Source organism: Abramis brama, assembly GCF_963993115.1.
Source record: "Abramis brama genome assembly, chromosome: 3".
Taxonomy (NCBI): domain Eukaryota; kingdom Metazoa; phylum Chordata; class Actinopteri; order Cypriniformes; family Leuciscidae; genus Abramis; species Abramis brama.
The window spans coordinates 50,239,554-50,255,389 of NC_139965.1; the positions used below are offsets into that span (position 1 = coordinate 50,239,554).

At 37.0% G+C, this 15,836-nt stretch overlaps 1 protein-coding gene across 1 annotated transcript; it reads left to right on the plus strand.

Annotated features, from left to right (window-relative positions):
• The first annotated feature begins 372 nt into the window (after positions 1-372).
• LOC311079631 (E3 ubiquitin/ISG15 ligase TRIM25) lies at positions 373-14,594 on the plus strand. The gene is made up of 8 exons (XM_084109223.1): positions 373-664; positions 1,342-1,396; positions 3,377-4,035; positions 6,405-6,500; positions 6,747-6,980; positions 13,221-13,243; positions 13,355-13,500; positions 13,936-14,594. Exons 3-8 carry the CDS (start codon positions 3,412-3,414, stop codon positions 14,130-14,132), a joined length of 1,320 nt encoding a protein of 439 aa, XP_083965349.1. The 5' UTR covers positions 373-664; positions 1,342-1,396; positions 3,377-3,411; the 3' UTR covers positions 14,133-14,594.
• The last annotated feature ends 1,242 nt before the right edge of the window (positions 14,595-15,836 follow it).

Below are 15,836 nucleotides of genomic sequence, written 5' to 3' on the forward strand. Positions count from 1 at the left end.
GATGGTTTAAATCTAAACCCAACTTTAATCAGAGGATGAACGAGGTTAAACTCTTGTGCAAATCTTTAAAATGTGTTAAAAATAAGAAAGCCCTTAAATTGATTTGTCTTTTGGATATGTTTGAATTCATTTAAAAAGCCCCTTTTGATTTATTTTCATTTTTTTTTATTATTTTTTTTATTTATTTAATTATTTGTTTGTTCTATTGTGAGTTTCCTGTTCTTTGTACTAGCTATGCTCAACCTAAGGCAGACGATCACTAATGTACCTGTTTGTTTGTGTTGTTGAAGCGTAATAAAAAATAAAAAAACCGTTTCTCCCATCACTAACTTCCTGATACGTTCGGTCACGTGGTACAAAACAAGTCTTCTTATTGGTTAACGTAATTAGTCAGCGCTGCATTGCCAGAACGCAACAGGCATTGTAGTTTATATTTATATAAACACATACACAGCTATATTTTTTAAATTCTGTGTTTAAACAGCCTGTATTTTGTTTTTAACAATGTCGTAACTGATAGTTATTTAAAATCCCGTTTGCGGAAATGCAAGAGACTGGGCGGACAGGGGAATAAATGCGGCAGCTCTTCCTAACAAAAACAGAAAATATCACGAATTATCAACTGTTCCAGAACACCGGTGGCTTTACACAACAAATAATTCAGGTACGTATAGTTTACGCGGTTATAGAAGATTCACAAATGTTTGTACAAATGTATCAGTAGGTTTTACATTTAAGTAGGTTAAGTAACTCACGCAACAAGTGGATCAAAGTCAGTACAGATTATTTCAGTTAACGTTACACCTCAAAAAAAAAAAAAAAAAAAAAAAATCCAAGGGTCAATAAGATAATTAAACCAATTAAGAGCAATACACAGAGCTTTGCTTTCAGTCAGTGCTAGTTTCCTTTAGTCTCGGGTCCGTTTTTTGTTTTTGTTTATTTTAACAATTTACTAATCGTGTTTGTTTAGGTTTGTTATACCAACGCATGTTCAGTAAGGGACTAGAACACGGGGGAACCAACAGAATAGTGTGTATTGTGACTTAATGAATGAGTAACGTTACATGCAAAGCGTTGTGATGTGATCTTCATTGTGCTCGTCAGGTTTTCCAGTTTTGTGTGAGAGCTTTATTATGTCAGTTGGGTCAGGACAATAATTTACACATGGACAGGACAGTAACACCGAGAAACAGTGTTAAAATGTATAATTCTACAATGTAGAGCCAGAATACCGACGAGCAGGCCAATACACCTCGTCCAAACAGCTTGTTCTATTGCGATGATATTTTGTCCAGTCATCAGACCTGGTCAAACTTACTTTCACTTTTGTTTTTTCTCCAGCGGAAGATAAGGGATATTCTGCTGGAGGTCATCGCTGCGACTATATTATCCTAGGGTAAGTTGTGGTTAATGCTTGTATTTTTTAAGTCAATTTTGTCACAATATGACAGGAGAAATTGAACAAACATTTCAATTTTCATTACTAAAATCAAAAACAGATTATGTGTGTGTGTGTGTGTGTGTGTGTGTGTGTGCCCGCCCCGTGCGCACCATCACCTCCTCCTAACTCAAGAGTTTTTATTTTTTATTTTATTTTTTTATAGAAAATATGATTGAATTGGCTTATGTCACACATATTAATGTTTTTATTATCTCTGATCCATATTGTTTTGTTTATTGCACATTCACCACTATTAATAGTGTAAAGAATACTGTTTGAATGAGAGAAAATGCATCTATATTATAATTTATTATAACACACAAACACATATATAAGATGCTGATGTGATGGTTCTTGAGTTTCATCAAAACTAATAGATATTATGTAGTTAATAGATAAATCCCAATTATTATCATCATAATTTCAATTAGTCACAGCCTTGTTGAAGTCACCTGATGAAAAATCATGTAGGCTAGTTGTTTCATAGTGCAGATGGCAATTGTATCGTGAATTATTAGTGCTTGGACACTGATGATGGCCACTTGCAGCTATATTTTTATTTGCTGTTGTTGTTGTCGTCAGTATTTGCTTTTTGTCTCTCTCTCTCTCTCTCTCTCTCTATCTTTTTTTTTTTTTTCTGTAATGTGTTTTTGTAAGGTTTAGTCTTGTCTTATGTAACACAATTTTGATTGTTTTGCCTGCTGAATGTTAATAAAGTCAGTTGCAAGTTACTGTCACAATATTTATATATACATCACAACAGTATAATATCTGAGGTTTATTAATGTATTTTTAAAAAAAATACACAATCAATACAAATCACAACTTTATATTGACATGTTTAAGGGGTCCTATTATGCTTTTTCACTTTTTCAACTTTAGTTAGTCTGTAATGTTGCTGTTTGAGCATAAAAGAGATAAGCAAGTTTACAAAGCTTAAAGTCCACTCCAAAGGGAGATATTTTAATGAACAGAATCCACTTTTCAAGAACTACAACAAACGACTCGTTTGGACTACAATGCGATTTTTCTGGATCTTATTTAGTCATAATGTTCCTCATTTAAATAATCCACGCCCATAGAATACACAAAAAAAGGTGTTGATTACTGTTTGGATTACCTTAGTTTTCCAACAAATATCACAATTAAATGGTGTATAACATTGTATCTTAAGTAACTAAGAAAATTACAAAAACAAAACAAAACATGCCACTCTAAAACATCATGTGAATGCCGTGCTTGCATAGTCCGTGAATGAAATCTGTTCTGCACAATCCTCTTGTTTGTTAACATTATTACTATTATTATTACTATTATTAAATCTAAATCAGGCTTGCATTGGTTTGAAATTGCCACTTTTTACATCTGAGTGAGTGGAGCTCACTGTTATAAAGGGACGGGACATTTCCCGAACATGCGCTAAGCGGTGTCAAAGCACACTGGGCCAATCATAGCACACTGGGCCAGCTAACCAAACACAGTACATTTTGTATTTCGAAAGGAGGGGCTTCAGCACGTTCACCCAGACTGGGGAGACAGGAGCTGTTAGAATGTAAAAATACATGAAAAATAATGTGTTTTTTGAACAATCAAGCATGAAAACATATTCGAGTACACCCCAAAAACAAAATCAATACTTCATAAAATGTCATAATAGGACCCCTTTAAATGTGGATTTGTTAATGATCTATTTTCATAACTGCTATTTCTTTGGTTATTGCTATGTTAACATGGCCTCTTGCATTGGCAAGAAGACAATCATATTCATATGAAGAGTTTAAAAACATAACACAATGTGGATTTAGAATAACATGATGTAATTTTTGGGTGAACTACTCCTTTATAAACCTTTGTATCAACAATCCAAATTTGGCAAAGATAGGTAGCAAAGTGTAATGCTAATAGTTAACTTTAGACTTATGCTATATTTTACAGTTCAACTCCCCAGAGTCCTTCTCACAGATCTAGTTATGGCGACATCTGCTGGAGAAAGCAGCATTTTAGAGGAAGAGTTGACGTGTCCAGTGTGTCTGGACCTTTACCGCGATCCCCACTTGCTGCCCTGTGGTCATAACTTCTGTCTGCCGTGCCTGCGGAGGCTCAAGAGCCGCTCAGATCGCGGTCGTTTGAGATGTCCGGAGTGCCGTCAGAGTCACCGCAGCTCTGCCAACTGGCAGAAGAACTTCAAACTGGCCAACATTGCTGATAGTTTCCGCCGTCGTGGCCAATCAGTTCGATCCACTCAGAGCCAGGGTGACCCATCTCACAGACCTGCTGAGGTACACTGTGATTACTGTCCAGTGGATGGCAGTGGAGATGGTAAAGGTCTCATGGCAGTTAAAACCTGCCTGAAGTGTGAAGTGTCCATGTGCCCAAAGCATGTTCAGCCTCATTTGGAGCTCCCGGCTTTCCGAGAGCACCCGCTGGTGGAGCCGCTCAATGACATGAAGAAGAGGAAGTGTTTGGAACATGATGAGATGTTCCGGTACTACTGCATGGATGAGCGCTTGTTCCTCTGCAATGCCTGCACCATAGAGGGAACGCACAATGGACACTGCATCAAAACGCTGAAGAACACCATGAAAGATTTCAAGGTAGGTCTGATGTGGCCCATTCACTCTTGATGATATATGGTTTGAGTATTCCAAAGATGGGCAAGTTTGGTTTAAACCTGGTATTAAGATGTATTTTTGTCGATCTGATCACAAGTGGACAATGTCAGATACAGGTTTAAAAGGGGTCTAAAATGTTTTGAGCTATTCCACTTTCAACCTCTTCCAGTAGTCAAAAACGCATTCTGTCAGATTTCTTTCGTAGTGTAGACACTCATGTGGTCGAATGTTTTTGAACAGACACACAAGACCGCCCACTTGCCTCCCAATGACTTAGCACGTGTGCGTTATATGGGACCTGTTTTGAGAGAGTGCACCAAAACAATGGAACATATTGTCCACTATGTTGGGCCAAAACACATGGTTTATGATCAAATTTGCTGTTACCATACCATTAGTATCCTTTCCATTATTGGTATCCTTTCCAGTCATCTCATTTCACCCTTGCTCTTGAAGCAGTGTAATGGCTTCATTCATTCAGTCGTATGGTCACAGGAGACACATTTAATATGCATGTTAAGACCAGGTGTAACCAACAATGTGGCTTGGCTGACCATGCTATCGGAATTACTGTAAAAACTAGTTTTCTAGTCGGAAATTGGACTTGAACGCCCTCTCAAGTCGTATTTACTTCCTGGAAATTCAGTCATAAACTTTAAACATGGTATAAAGAAAGAACAATTGCTGGTGTGACTGGTATTCTTTATAAGTTGTGTTTTGTTCTCCCCACAACAGCTACATCGCTTTGTCTTGTCATTATTTTACACAGTGAAAATAGTGCTGCATTCACGCCATGTCGTAATTACCGTAGGCTCAAGATGACAACACGTGATGTTCTATTTGCAGCTGTTCTCGTCTTCGGACTGGGAATTATACTTTTATATGGCGACACTCAACATCTAAATGAATGCGCAGTGGTCAGATGGTACAGTGGTCACATGGTACAAGTTAGAGCTCAAAGAAAATTCCCACCTTACAAGCTGTAATTACGAGCTCTACAAGAACATTGATGCTTTTTATAAGTTGAAATCTGGATACAAGTTAAAAACTTGAACACAACTTACCATGTATTTGAAAGAAATTCCAGAATTGAATGTGAATGTTTATATGGTTGTCAATGAATGGAACACTGTATTTTATTCAAAATTAAATATCTTCAATGTTTTAGCTTTAATAAGATTTCCCAGAGAAACAGGCACGAATAACCTAGTGTTCTCCATGACAACAAAGCATTTGAACGTCGCGTTCAAATGCTTTGTCGTCATGGAGAACACTAGGTTATTCGTGTAGCCATGACTTTAGAAGTGGGAAGTAGGACCTTTCCGATAGCATGTGAATGCAGCATTAATACCAGGTGTAAACGGGGCCAAACACACCTGCCTTTAATCAAGTGAAGACTGATTAATTTTCCCTGAAGACTGTTAAGCCACGATCACACTAGACTAGCACACAAAATTTCTACAGACACTGCAACGTAATATGAGGTCAACCTCTGCTATGTCTCTCTAAAAACATAATTCAGCATAATTCAATACAGTGGGCTCCACAAATATTTGCACCCTTGGAAAATATGAGCAAAACTGACTTTGACTTTGCAATTTCTCGTCTTTGTCTTTTATTCAAAATATTCACAAAAATCAAACCTTTGAAGTCAAATAGTTGAAAGGTAAAAATTCTGAAATATGTATTCCACAATAATTGACACCCCTTTGTTTAATATTTTGTGCAACCTCCCGTTGCCAAGATAACTGCTCTGGCTCCTCTCTTATAAGGTTGATGAACATATGGCAAGAGATCTGAGACCATTTCTCCATACAGAATCGCTCCAGATCCTTTAGATACAGAGGTCTATGCTTGTAGACTCTTTTCTTCATCCTGAAGAATAACTTCTGTAAATTAACTAATTAAGGTCACGCCGTGGCATATCAATCTTCAATTGGTCACGTGTTCACATGATGCAAATTTACAGGGCAGAGTTCACCAAACTTGAAATTTTCATGAGCTTGCGTTCCTTACTTGCGTTGTTACTTGAAAACAACAGCCATGTGTGTTGGAACAGGGTTGGAAGTCTGCAAGAAGGTAGTCTTCGAGGAGCAGGGTTGGCTACCAATGTAGTGTTTGAAATGCAGTACAAAAAATTAGTGAAGGAAGGTTGTACAATATTTGGCAGTACGTGATTTCAGATGCTACGATACAAAATGTCCAGTGTTGACGGACCTTCAGGAACAAGGCTGAAAACGATCCGGTATCCACTTGTTTCAATAATGAATGTTCACTTCAATAACAGAATCATTCACATGTTAGTAAATTCTCTCTTGTTCTCTTTTTTCGCTCACTGTTGTCTTCTCTAGGTTTATCTTGACATTCAGCTGCACAAGACGAACAGGAAGATCCTAAAGGCAGAGAAAAATCGACTTGAACAAAAAGAGATTGAACGGATTAACAAGGTGAAGTTAGTCATGTCATTAGTTAATTGCAATTCATAGTTTAATCACGAGGTCTTTGCTTCACATCCCATATCATTTTGTTTTTAGTCTTAAACAATTTATCAATGAATATTTATTCTCTTGTTTGTGACTTTTGCTAAACAAAAGTCTGTTTTTGCTAAGTTACATTTTTGCAAGGGCAAGCACCCCTTTCATTTTCATACAGAAAATATAAAAATCTTGTTTGAAATATTTGTTCTGTTCTAGGTCTTCCGGGATGACACAGAACAGCACCTAGATGCTTTCCGACAAACTTATATCGCACATCTGGATGCTTTTCTATCATCGCTGCGTGAATGTGTCAGCACCTATGATGGTGAGCATTGTTCTGGAATCCAGCAGAACTTGAGTCGAATAGCACAAGATCAGACTCGTCTACAAGAGGTTCACTCAGGCTTTGAGAGGCTTCTACAGGAGAATGACTCTTTCCAATTTATTAAGGTACATTTTACATATAAACACATACACTGAATTAAAATTCTTGAAAATCATCTGTGACTGTTTCTGACAGAATGTTAGGCTTTTATTGTCTGGCTAAGGGTACTACAACAACAACAATGTACTAAAAATGGTAAAGTTTTTCCTTTGTGTTTTACTCATACAGACGGCAATGCTGTCAAAAGGGTCCCCATTCACACGGATCTGCGAAAACAATTAAAAACACTGCGTTATGCATGCCAGGCCAGTAGTTAGTTAGCAATGTCACACTTCACTAGTTTCACAAATGCATGTTTTTGTAGACAATAATGCTACCATTTTCAAAAACATGCACTTTGAAACCCATTTTCAAAAGTTTGCATTTTCATGCCTCCAAAACATTTTTGTTGTGTAAATAAATGGCCAAAACACATTCCCCCCCCCCCCATTTTTAGTTGAAAATGGTGTTGTGTAAGCGGCCCCTTAAAGAAAGATGAATCCAGTAGTTTATGGAGCTCATAATATGACAAAACGATTTGAATTTGAATTGTGTAAATTTGAATTATTTGCAAGTGTAATCTAACAAAATTGAATTTTAGGTGGTAGTTTAAATAGTTCTGAATTTGATTTTTTTTTAAATGAATATTGAACATTTGAAATTTAACAAATTGAAATGTTTTTATGGCTGAATTTTATAGACATGTATTTTCAAACAGCAATTTTTTTGTTCTGAATTCGTATACTGCAAATATTCAGTTTAAAAAAATACAGATTCAAGTTTTCAAGATGAAGAAATTCGGAACTTCAAATTCAGTTTTCTAAAATTCAAGTTCAAAAATTCAAGTTCAAAAATTCAGATCTTACAGAAAGTAGGTCACAGGTCATCCACAGGGAAGAGTAAAGGATCTCAGATAAGTCGAACAGAGCATTTTGGCTGCACTGCAGTAGTTTTCTGCCGCAAACGCGGTGGTGGTTCAAGAGAATCAGTGTATCTTTCGTTCAGTCGTTTTTTATTTAATATTAAGAGTAGAAAAATGAGAAAACAGCTTGAGTAGGCCTATTAGATTTCTAATATTCTAGTAATAATAGTCCGCTGCAGCAGTTGCACGGAGCTTACAAAACGCGTGTATTGCAACTATAGGCTACATTTAATTTTCTCATCAAACAACTAGACTAACGAATGGCTCGGTACAACAGAAGAGCCTAGAAAGGGCTTTTTCTCCGTGTAGACCAGCAGTAGGTCTGAATTTGCTATAACCTATAGGCTAGCCTATTTTCCGGACTGTAGCCTATCTAAGTCACGTTTTATCATGAAACACGCTGTGATTTATTCCAAAGAGACTCAGGCATATATAATGCAACGTTATAACGTTAAATAATCTAAATGTCGACTTTCAAAAGTAGGCGCACTAAGAAGGCTATTCTCTGTATTTTGGTTCATTTTTGGTGAGCGCCAGAAAGATCTAAAGAGACCGAGACGCCCTAAAGCAGCGCATCATGTTGTTTTATTTATTTTTCAATGACATGATATTTTGTAGTCATTTTGAATGTACACAAATAAAAATATACATTTTACTGTTTCGAATGATGTCATATTATCTGTATGACTCTAAATAACAGCAGTGGAACAAATCCAAGAGATGGCGCTCGCGCATCGCGCTCTCACACAACATAGTATCAGTTCTGGCGTTGCTTCATATCGCAGACTGTTCATTATAAAAATGAAACACAATCAACCAAACATATAAAAAGTTATTCTGCCTAATTTAATTGGTCTGTTGTACAATATAAAGGGCAAGCTGTGCCGCACACAGTCCTACTTGTTATTCCAAACATTTACCTTGCTGTGAAGACGCTGATTTAGCCTGGACTAGACTGAAGTATGACGCCTTCTTTATATTAATAGTTAGCATCCACATGTTACATTGCAAATATGAAAACTTTTGACTGAATGAGAGATGCGTTTCGATTTAAATAAATTTGTTTAGGCTTGCCGTTTAAAATAGGCTAAATGTTTTTTGTAATAAAGGGCACAGTATAGGCTATTTTTATAGTCTATATTATTTTATTATACATGGCTACTTATTTTTCATTCTTGTTGTTTTCTGCATTCATTTGTCATACAGTAAGGGAAAGTAAAATAGGCAACACATAGCCTACGTTAACAGTGTTTATCATGTAAATGTTGTATTTTATTTACAGGTCTTTTACACTATTGCTGAATAGGCTAATATTATTATTATTATTTTTTTTTATGACGCGTTTCTCTCTCAACATGATCCGGTGTGACTTGCACTCATGTGCATGCGACTTATTTTCTGGCAAATACGGTCAGTTAAAAAATGTTGCTGTATTATTACAAAATGAATAGAATGGAGACCATTTGGGCAAAAAAAACAACAAAAAAACATAGGCTATTGTGTTCATTACCCCCACCCACATTTGGGCTTAATCACTGTTATTATTAGGAAATGTATTTAGGTGTAGACAAAATCAGTTATGTTTATTTATAAATATGAACGTACCTCGCATTTCCCGGACACTAGCTGTTAGTCTACTTCTTTGGCCTATTTTTTTTAGCTGGCCGTTCTCAAATCTGTGTGGAAAAGCTGTGGAGCGCAGAGAGAACGCACAATGGCTTTGCTTTGGAAGTTTTTTTTTTTTTTTTTTGAAGTTTAGTTGCCAGAGAAAATAACACACCGTTTTGTTTAACATCAATTGATACTCAATATTAATTAAATAAATAAATATAATGTCAGAGAATGCACAAAGCGCATCCTTTTGAGATGTAAATTATAATACATTTTAACACACAAGGCCTACATCATAAAACCCAGAAGATTTTGTATTTTAATATATTATATTATAATACAAATAAAAAGGCGTCATACTTCAGTCGAGTCCCAATTTACACGTAGGCATATAGGCTAAATCAGCGTCTTCACAGCAAGGTAAATGTTTGGAATAACAAGTAGGACTGTGTGCGGCACAGCTTGCCCTTTATATTGTACAACAGACCAATTAAATTAGGCAGAATAACTTTTTATATGTTTGGTTGATTGTGTTTCATTTTTATAATGAACAGTCTGCGATATGAAGCAACGCCAGAACTGATACTATGTTGTGTGAGAGCGCGATGCGCGAGCGCCATCTCTTGGATTTGTTCCACTGCTGTTATTTAGAGTCATACAGATAATATGACATCATTCGAAACGGTAAAATGTATATTTTTATTTGTGTACATTCAAAATGACTACAAAATATCATGTCATTGAAAAATAAATAAAACAACATGATGAGCTGCTTTAGGGCGTCTCGGTCTCTTTAGATCTTTCTGGCGCTCACCAAAAATGACCCAAAATACAGAGAATAGCCTTCTTAGTGCGCCTACTTTTGAAAGTCGACATTTAGATTATTTAACGTTATAACGTTGCATTATATATGCCTGAGTCACTTTGGAATAAATCACAGCGTGTTTCATGATAAAACGTGACTTAGATAGGCTACAGTCCGGAAAATAGGCTAGCCTATAGGTTATAGCAAATTCAGACCTACTGCTGGTCTACACGGAGAAAAAGCCCTTTCTAGGCTCTTCTGTTGTACCGAGCCATTCGTTAGTCTAGTTGTTTGATGAGAAAATTAAATGTAGCCTATAGTTGCAATACACGCGTTTTGTAAGCTCCGTGCAACTGCTGCAGCGGACTATTATTACTAGAATATTAGAAATCTAATAGGCCTACTCAAGCTGTTTTCTCATTTTTCTACTCTTAATATTAAATAAAAAATGACTGAACGAAAGATACACGGATTCTCTTGAACCACCACCGCGTTTGCGGCAGAAAACTACTGCAGTGCAGCCAAAATGCTCTGTTCGACTTATCTGAGATCCTTTACTCTTCCCAGTGGATGACCTGTGACCTACTTTCTGTAAGATCTGAATTTTTGAACTTGAATTTTAGAAAACTGAATTTGAAGTTCTGAATTTCTTCATCTTGAAAACTTGAATCTGTATTTTTTTAAACTGAATATTTGCAGTATACGAATTCAGAACAAAAAAATAGCTGTTTGAAAATACATGTCTATAAAATTCAGCCGTTAAATTTCAAATGTTCAATATTCGTTTAAAAAAAATCTAATTCAGAACTATTTAAACTACCACCTAAAATTCAATTTTGTTAGATTACACTTGCAAATAATTCAAATTTACACAATTCAAATTCAAATCGTTTTGTCATATTATGAGCTCCATAGTAGTTTTACAAGTTGATGAGCAGCATAAATTCTGGTCCACTTTGAAGCTTTTTTTGGCCAAGAACTGCCCACTTAGACAGGAAGAGACCACCTGAATGACATGGAAAGGAACCAACTACAGTTCATTTTGTTTTCACATAACATTTAGGGGCGGGTTTATCTGAAATGGTTGATACAACAAATATAGTTGGATGTGTTGTGGAAATAAAAAATATGCAAATGGTTCTACAGAAAGTACTGAAATAATTTTGGTCTGATCACAAAGACTACACAAAGTGGCTAATTTCTTCAAATCCCAAAAGATTTGATGCCACAAACTATGGCAGACCTAGTAATTGTTTTTTCCTCATAAGAACACCTTGTAGCAACCTACACACTGGCTCTAATTTTATTGATTAATTTCCAGGGGTCTATAAAGATCCTGCAGGGGGTCTGGGGATAGATATAGTATTCTCTATCTGTATAGTATTCTCTAATCTGTATGCTCTCTATATGTTTCGAAATGTGTTTCCAAATATGGTACATTATTTGTATCATCTACACCAGAGTCCTGCATCATGGGTTCTGTTTTGTAAACCTTCACCCACAATATTTAACAGAACAACTGACCCGTTATCCGGCAGCAGCGCTAATTTAATTCCGTACCCGACCCATTTGACATAAAGACCGTTACCTGATCCGCAAATCACTTCTACAGTCTTGTGAAAACTCCTGTTATAGCCTAACCTGACTACACTTCACCATGAATCTCTTATTTGCAATGTGCCTATACTTTGTTGGTTATGAGACATTTTGCAAGGGTGCAGTCAATAGCCGCTTTCCGACCGGAGGAACCTTTTCACAGTTCCTAGAACTATTGGCTAAAGTACCCGGATGTCGGCGTGTTTGCACCGCAGGAACTAGGAACGATTTTAGTTCTAGGAACTCCATTTGGAGGAACTAATTTAGGTCCTACTTCAGAGTAGGGTCCAAACCAGCACTATAGGAACTACCCGTGACGTTAGTGTACGCTGATTGACCGAACACACGCGGAACACCAGCACCCGCCATTTTTAAAACAGCTATAATGTAAACACACAGATTATAGCCTATATATTTACTCCATAAACTAACTATACAAACATGGAAAACAGTGATAGATGGGTCTCTAAACCTTTATGCTGAAGAGAAAATCCAACGCAACTTTGAGGGGACCAAGCCAAACATGATTATGTTTATCTGCCCAGCTAGCAACACTGGACATCAACCACACGGCATAGGCTAATAACCTTTTTTTCATATACTGTCTACTTTCTATAACAGTTCTATCTAATAACATATTAAACAGCACTGTTAGACAGATCGCTAACTAATAAACACAGAGGATGCGAGCATTGTTTGTTCTGGCGTTCTCAGCGCCGCCAAAATAAAGGTCCGTTGCGCGTCAAAATAAAAGTCATCGTGCTTGCGTCACTCCCTTACCCCTCCTACCAGTTCCTATGGCCACTTGGCCAGTGCGAACGCAAACAGCAAAACCGAGTTTGGGGGAGAGTAGTTCTTAGAACTGTTTAGAAGTGGACAGTTCCTAGAACTAAGTTCCTGTAACTACTTGGTCGGAAAGCGGCTAATGAACAATCGCTGAACCATTGGATTAAACACCTCTGATTGGCCATTGCATTAATGCACTCAAAAGTCTGTGGTTGGCTACAAAGCTTAACTTAAAGCATAAATACAAATATGCATTTGAAAGCAGTATCAAAAATATCATTGGCTATTTGACTGGCAATGCCTATTAATTCCCGAAGTGCAACTGCACTGCAAATGACGAGGTAAACATTTTCCACCCATTTCTTTTAAAAATTTGCAGGACAGTGTAAGTGATCTGCACTGTAGAATGTAAAAAAATAAAAATAATAATAATAATAAAAATCCTCTTTTCAAGTTCTTTATTAAACCAAGTGTTCCTTGTTTGGCAGTTTGAACAAAACTTACATTTGATCTTCACTTTGTGGTTTCTCTTTGGATTTCTTTCAGGATTACAATTCATCTATGAAAAGGTAAGACAGACTTTTGATTTGAGGTGCTTTCAAACATTTGCAGTGAGGGGGATTCTTTTTGTCCACATGGTAATGTATTTTTATTTATTTTTTTAACTCTGTGTGAGTCAGGTACCAGAGACAGTTAAAAAAACCTCTGTTTTTCCCTGATGAGCCCACAGTCGACACTGAGCCACTGTATGAAACTATGGAAGGAAAGATGGGGGAGTTCATTGCTGAATTGCGGCAGCATGGCAGCACACTCATCAGCACACTTTGTGAGTCTCAAGTGGTTTGTGTTAAATACAGGGGTAAACAGGGCCCAGAACTTATATCCAATAACTTATAGATGGCATGAAATGAAAATTCTAAATGCGTGTTATAGACCTTTTTGCGAACTACTCTTACATGCATTTGTTTCATTTTCCTAAATTAAGTAGTTACCCGAGTAACCGAGTATTCTGGCTGTTCATTTACACAACAGCGTTTTGGTGGCCTGAAAACACAAACTTTGAAACGGGTTTCAAAGTGCAAGTTTTTGAAAACTATACCGTTCGTGTATCATCTCTGTGTAACCTTAAAAAACATGAATCTGTGAAAACGGAGACACATGCGTATTACGTGTTAAGTCTACAAGCATGCACGTTTAAATGCGTATGTGCGCAGGCGTCCGTGTGATTGTTCTCATATTTTTGTTGTTTCTTTTTTTGTAGGTGAATTTGAAGGAGGAGATGGTGAGGAGGAGGTGGATGATGATGATGATGAAGAAAGTTTTGATGATGATGAAAATGAAAGTGATGCAGAAGGTGAGGAGATGAGGAGTGAGGAGGAGGAAGAGCAGATCCTTACGGAGTCTGAAGATGAAGAATATACCCCAGAGGAGGAAGAAGAAGATGATGAAGAAGACTAGAAGAAGGGCTGGATGAAGATAATCTGCTCTTAAATGATGATTCAGTGAACTGGCATTTGAAGAGTGTGTGGACGCATGTATTGAGAGTCAGTAGTCGTTCCTGTAATAAGATGTTTTGCTGAAATTTTTCTGTTATTTAAATTGAATATAAGATTTTTCATGAGATATTTCGATTACAAAAAAAAAAAAATTGACAGGAAGTGACATGGTGTTTATATATTTATGAGAATGGGTTGTGTGTTGAACCTGACATAGTCTGTAGATGAAATCTTTTTCTGTGATGTTGATATTATCTTGGATATCTTCCAGTCAGGGATGTTTCAAAGCTCAGGGTAGCGCATGTTAACATGGATGTTAATTTGGGATGGCTTAATTTTGCACTTATTTTTCAGTGATTTTGTAAGAGGTGGTGTTAAAAAAAAAAAAGTTAAATAAAATATAGTTTCATAATTTAAAAATCAACTGTTTTGTGGCTGAAATACTGAACATAAACATTTACTTAGTTATTTTAGTTTAGTTTTGTATTTACTAAAATGAACTAACATGAGCAATACATTTGTTACAGTATTCATTCATCTTTATTAATATGTTAATACAAATCCAGCTGTTTGTTGATTGGTTATGTTAGTTCACAATGTATTAACTAATTATTAACTTAAACTCAGATTAATAAATGCTGTAGAAGTTGTGTTAATTCTTAGTTCATGTTAACTAAAGTAGTTAACTAATGTAACCTTTGTCTACTGCTCCCTTCTAAGCCCTTGAGTCAGCCTCTCTGCTTCTGACACTTAAGGTGGCTTTTCTTATTGCTTTTACCTCTCTCTAAAGGGTAGGAGATCTGCAGGCTTTGTCAGTCACCTCTTCCTGTCTGGATTTTGCCCCTGGACTGGTCAAGGTGATACTGCACCCAAGACAGGATTACGTCCGTACGGTGCCTTTTTCATCGTTTCATCCTGTTGTTCTCCAGGCCTTCTCTCCTTCGCCCTTTGAAACTCAGGAGCAAGAGAGGCTGAATAAGTTATGTCCATGCCATACTCCGAGTACGCGGCTCGCGCAAGTGTTGACCGGTGACACATGGATGCGTGGCGTGTCCGTTTTTATTTCGGCTTCCATGTTAACAGGTTAGAGCTTGCACACTGCCTGCGTGACACGCACGTCTCAGGCGCGGCTCGAGCCGCGCGGAAAACGCGTGCATGCTAGAAATAGAACCGACGCCTATTTTTCACGCGACACGTAAGCGTCTTGGAAGCGTTTCCAAGCAAAATTGAATAGGAACAGATGTTTATATGACATTTTGACACGAATATATATATTAATAAATGTCATTTTGATGTTTGAAAGTGTCTAGGGTTTGACATAAATGCAAATATAAATGCAATTTAAAAAAATATTATAGATTTTCAAGTAGCCTACTGCACCTGTCAATACAGAACGAAATATTATATAGCCTATATTACCGTCAACACTGCCGACGTTGTCTTTGCTGCTATATATTTATGTTTAACATGAAGTATAGGCCTTCCACAACTCTCTCCCCATGTGTCAAATATATCACCAATGAGGCTTATCATATGTCACCTAGCAGCAGCAGCGCCGCGTCAGACACGCTTCTGGTGTGCAAAGACATGGAAAACGCCACGCAGCTGACACGCAACCGAAACGCCACGCAGCTGACACGCAACAGAAACGCCACGCTCACGCCAC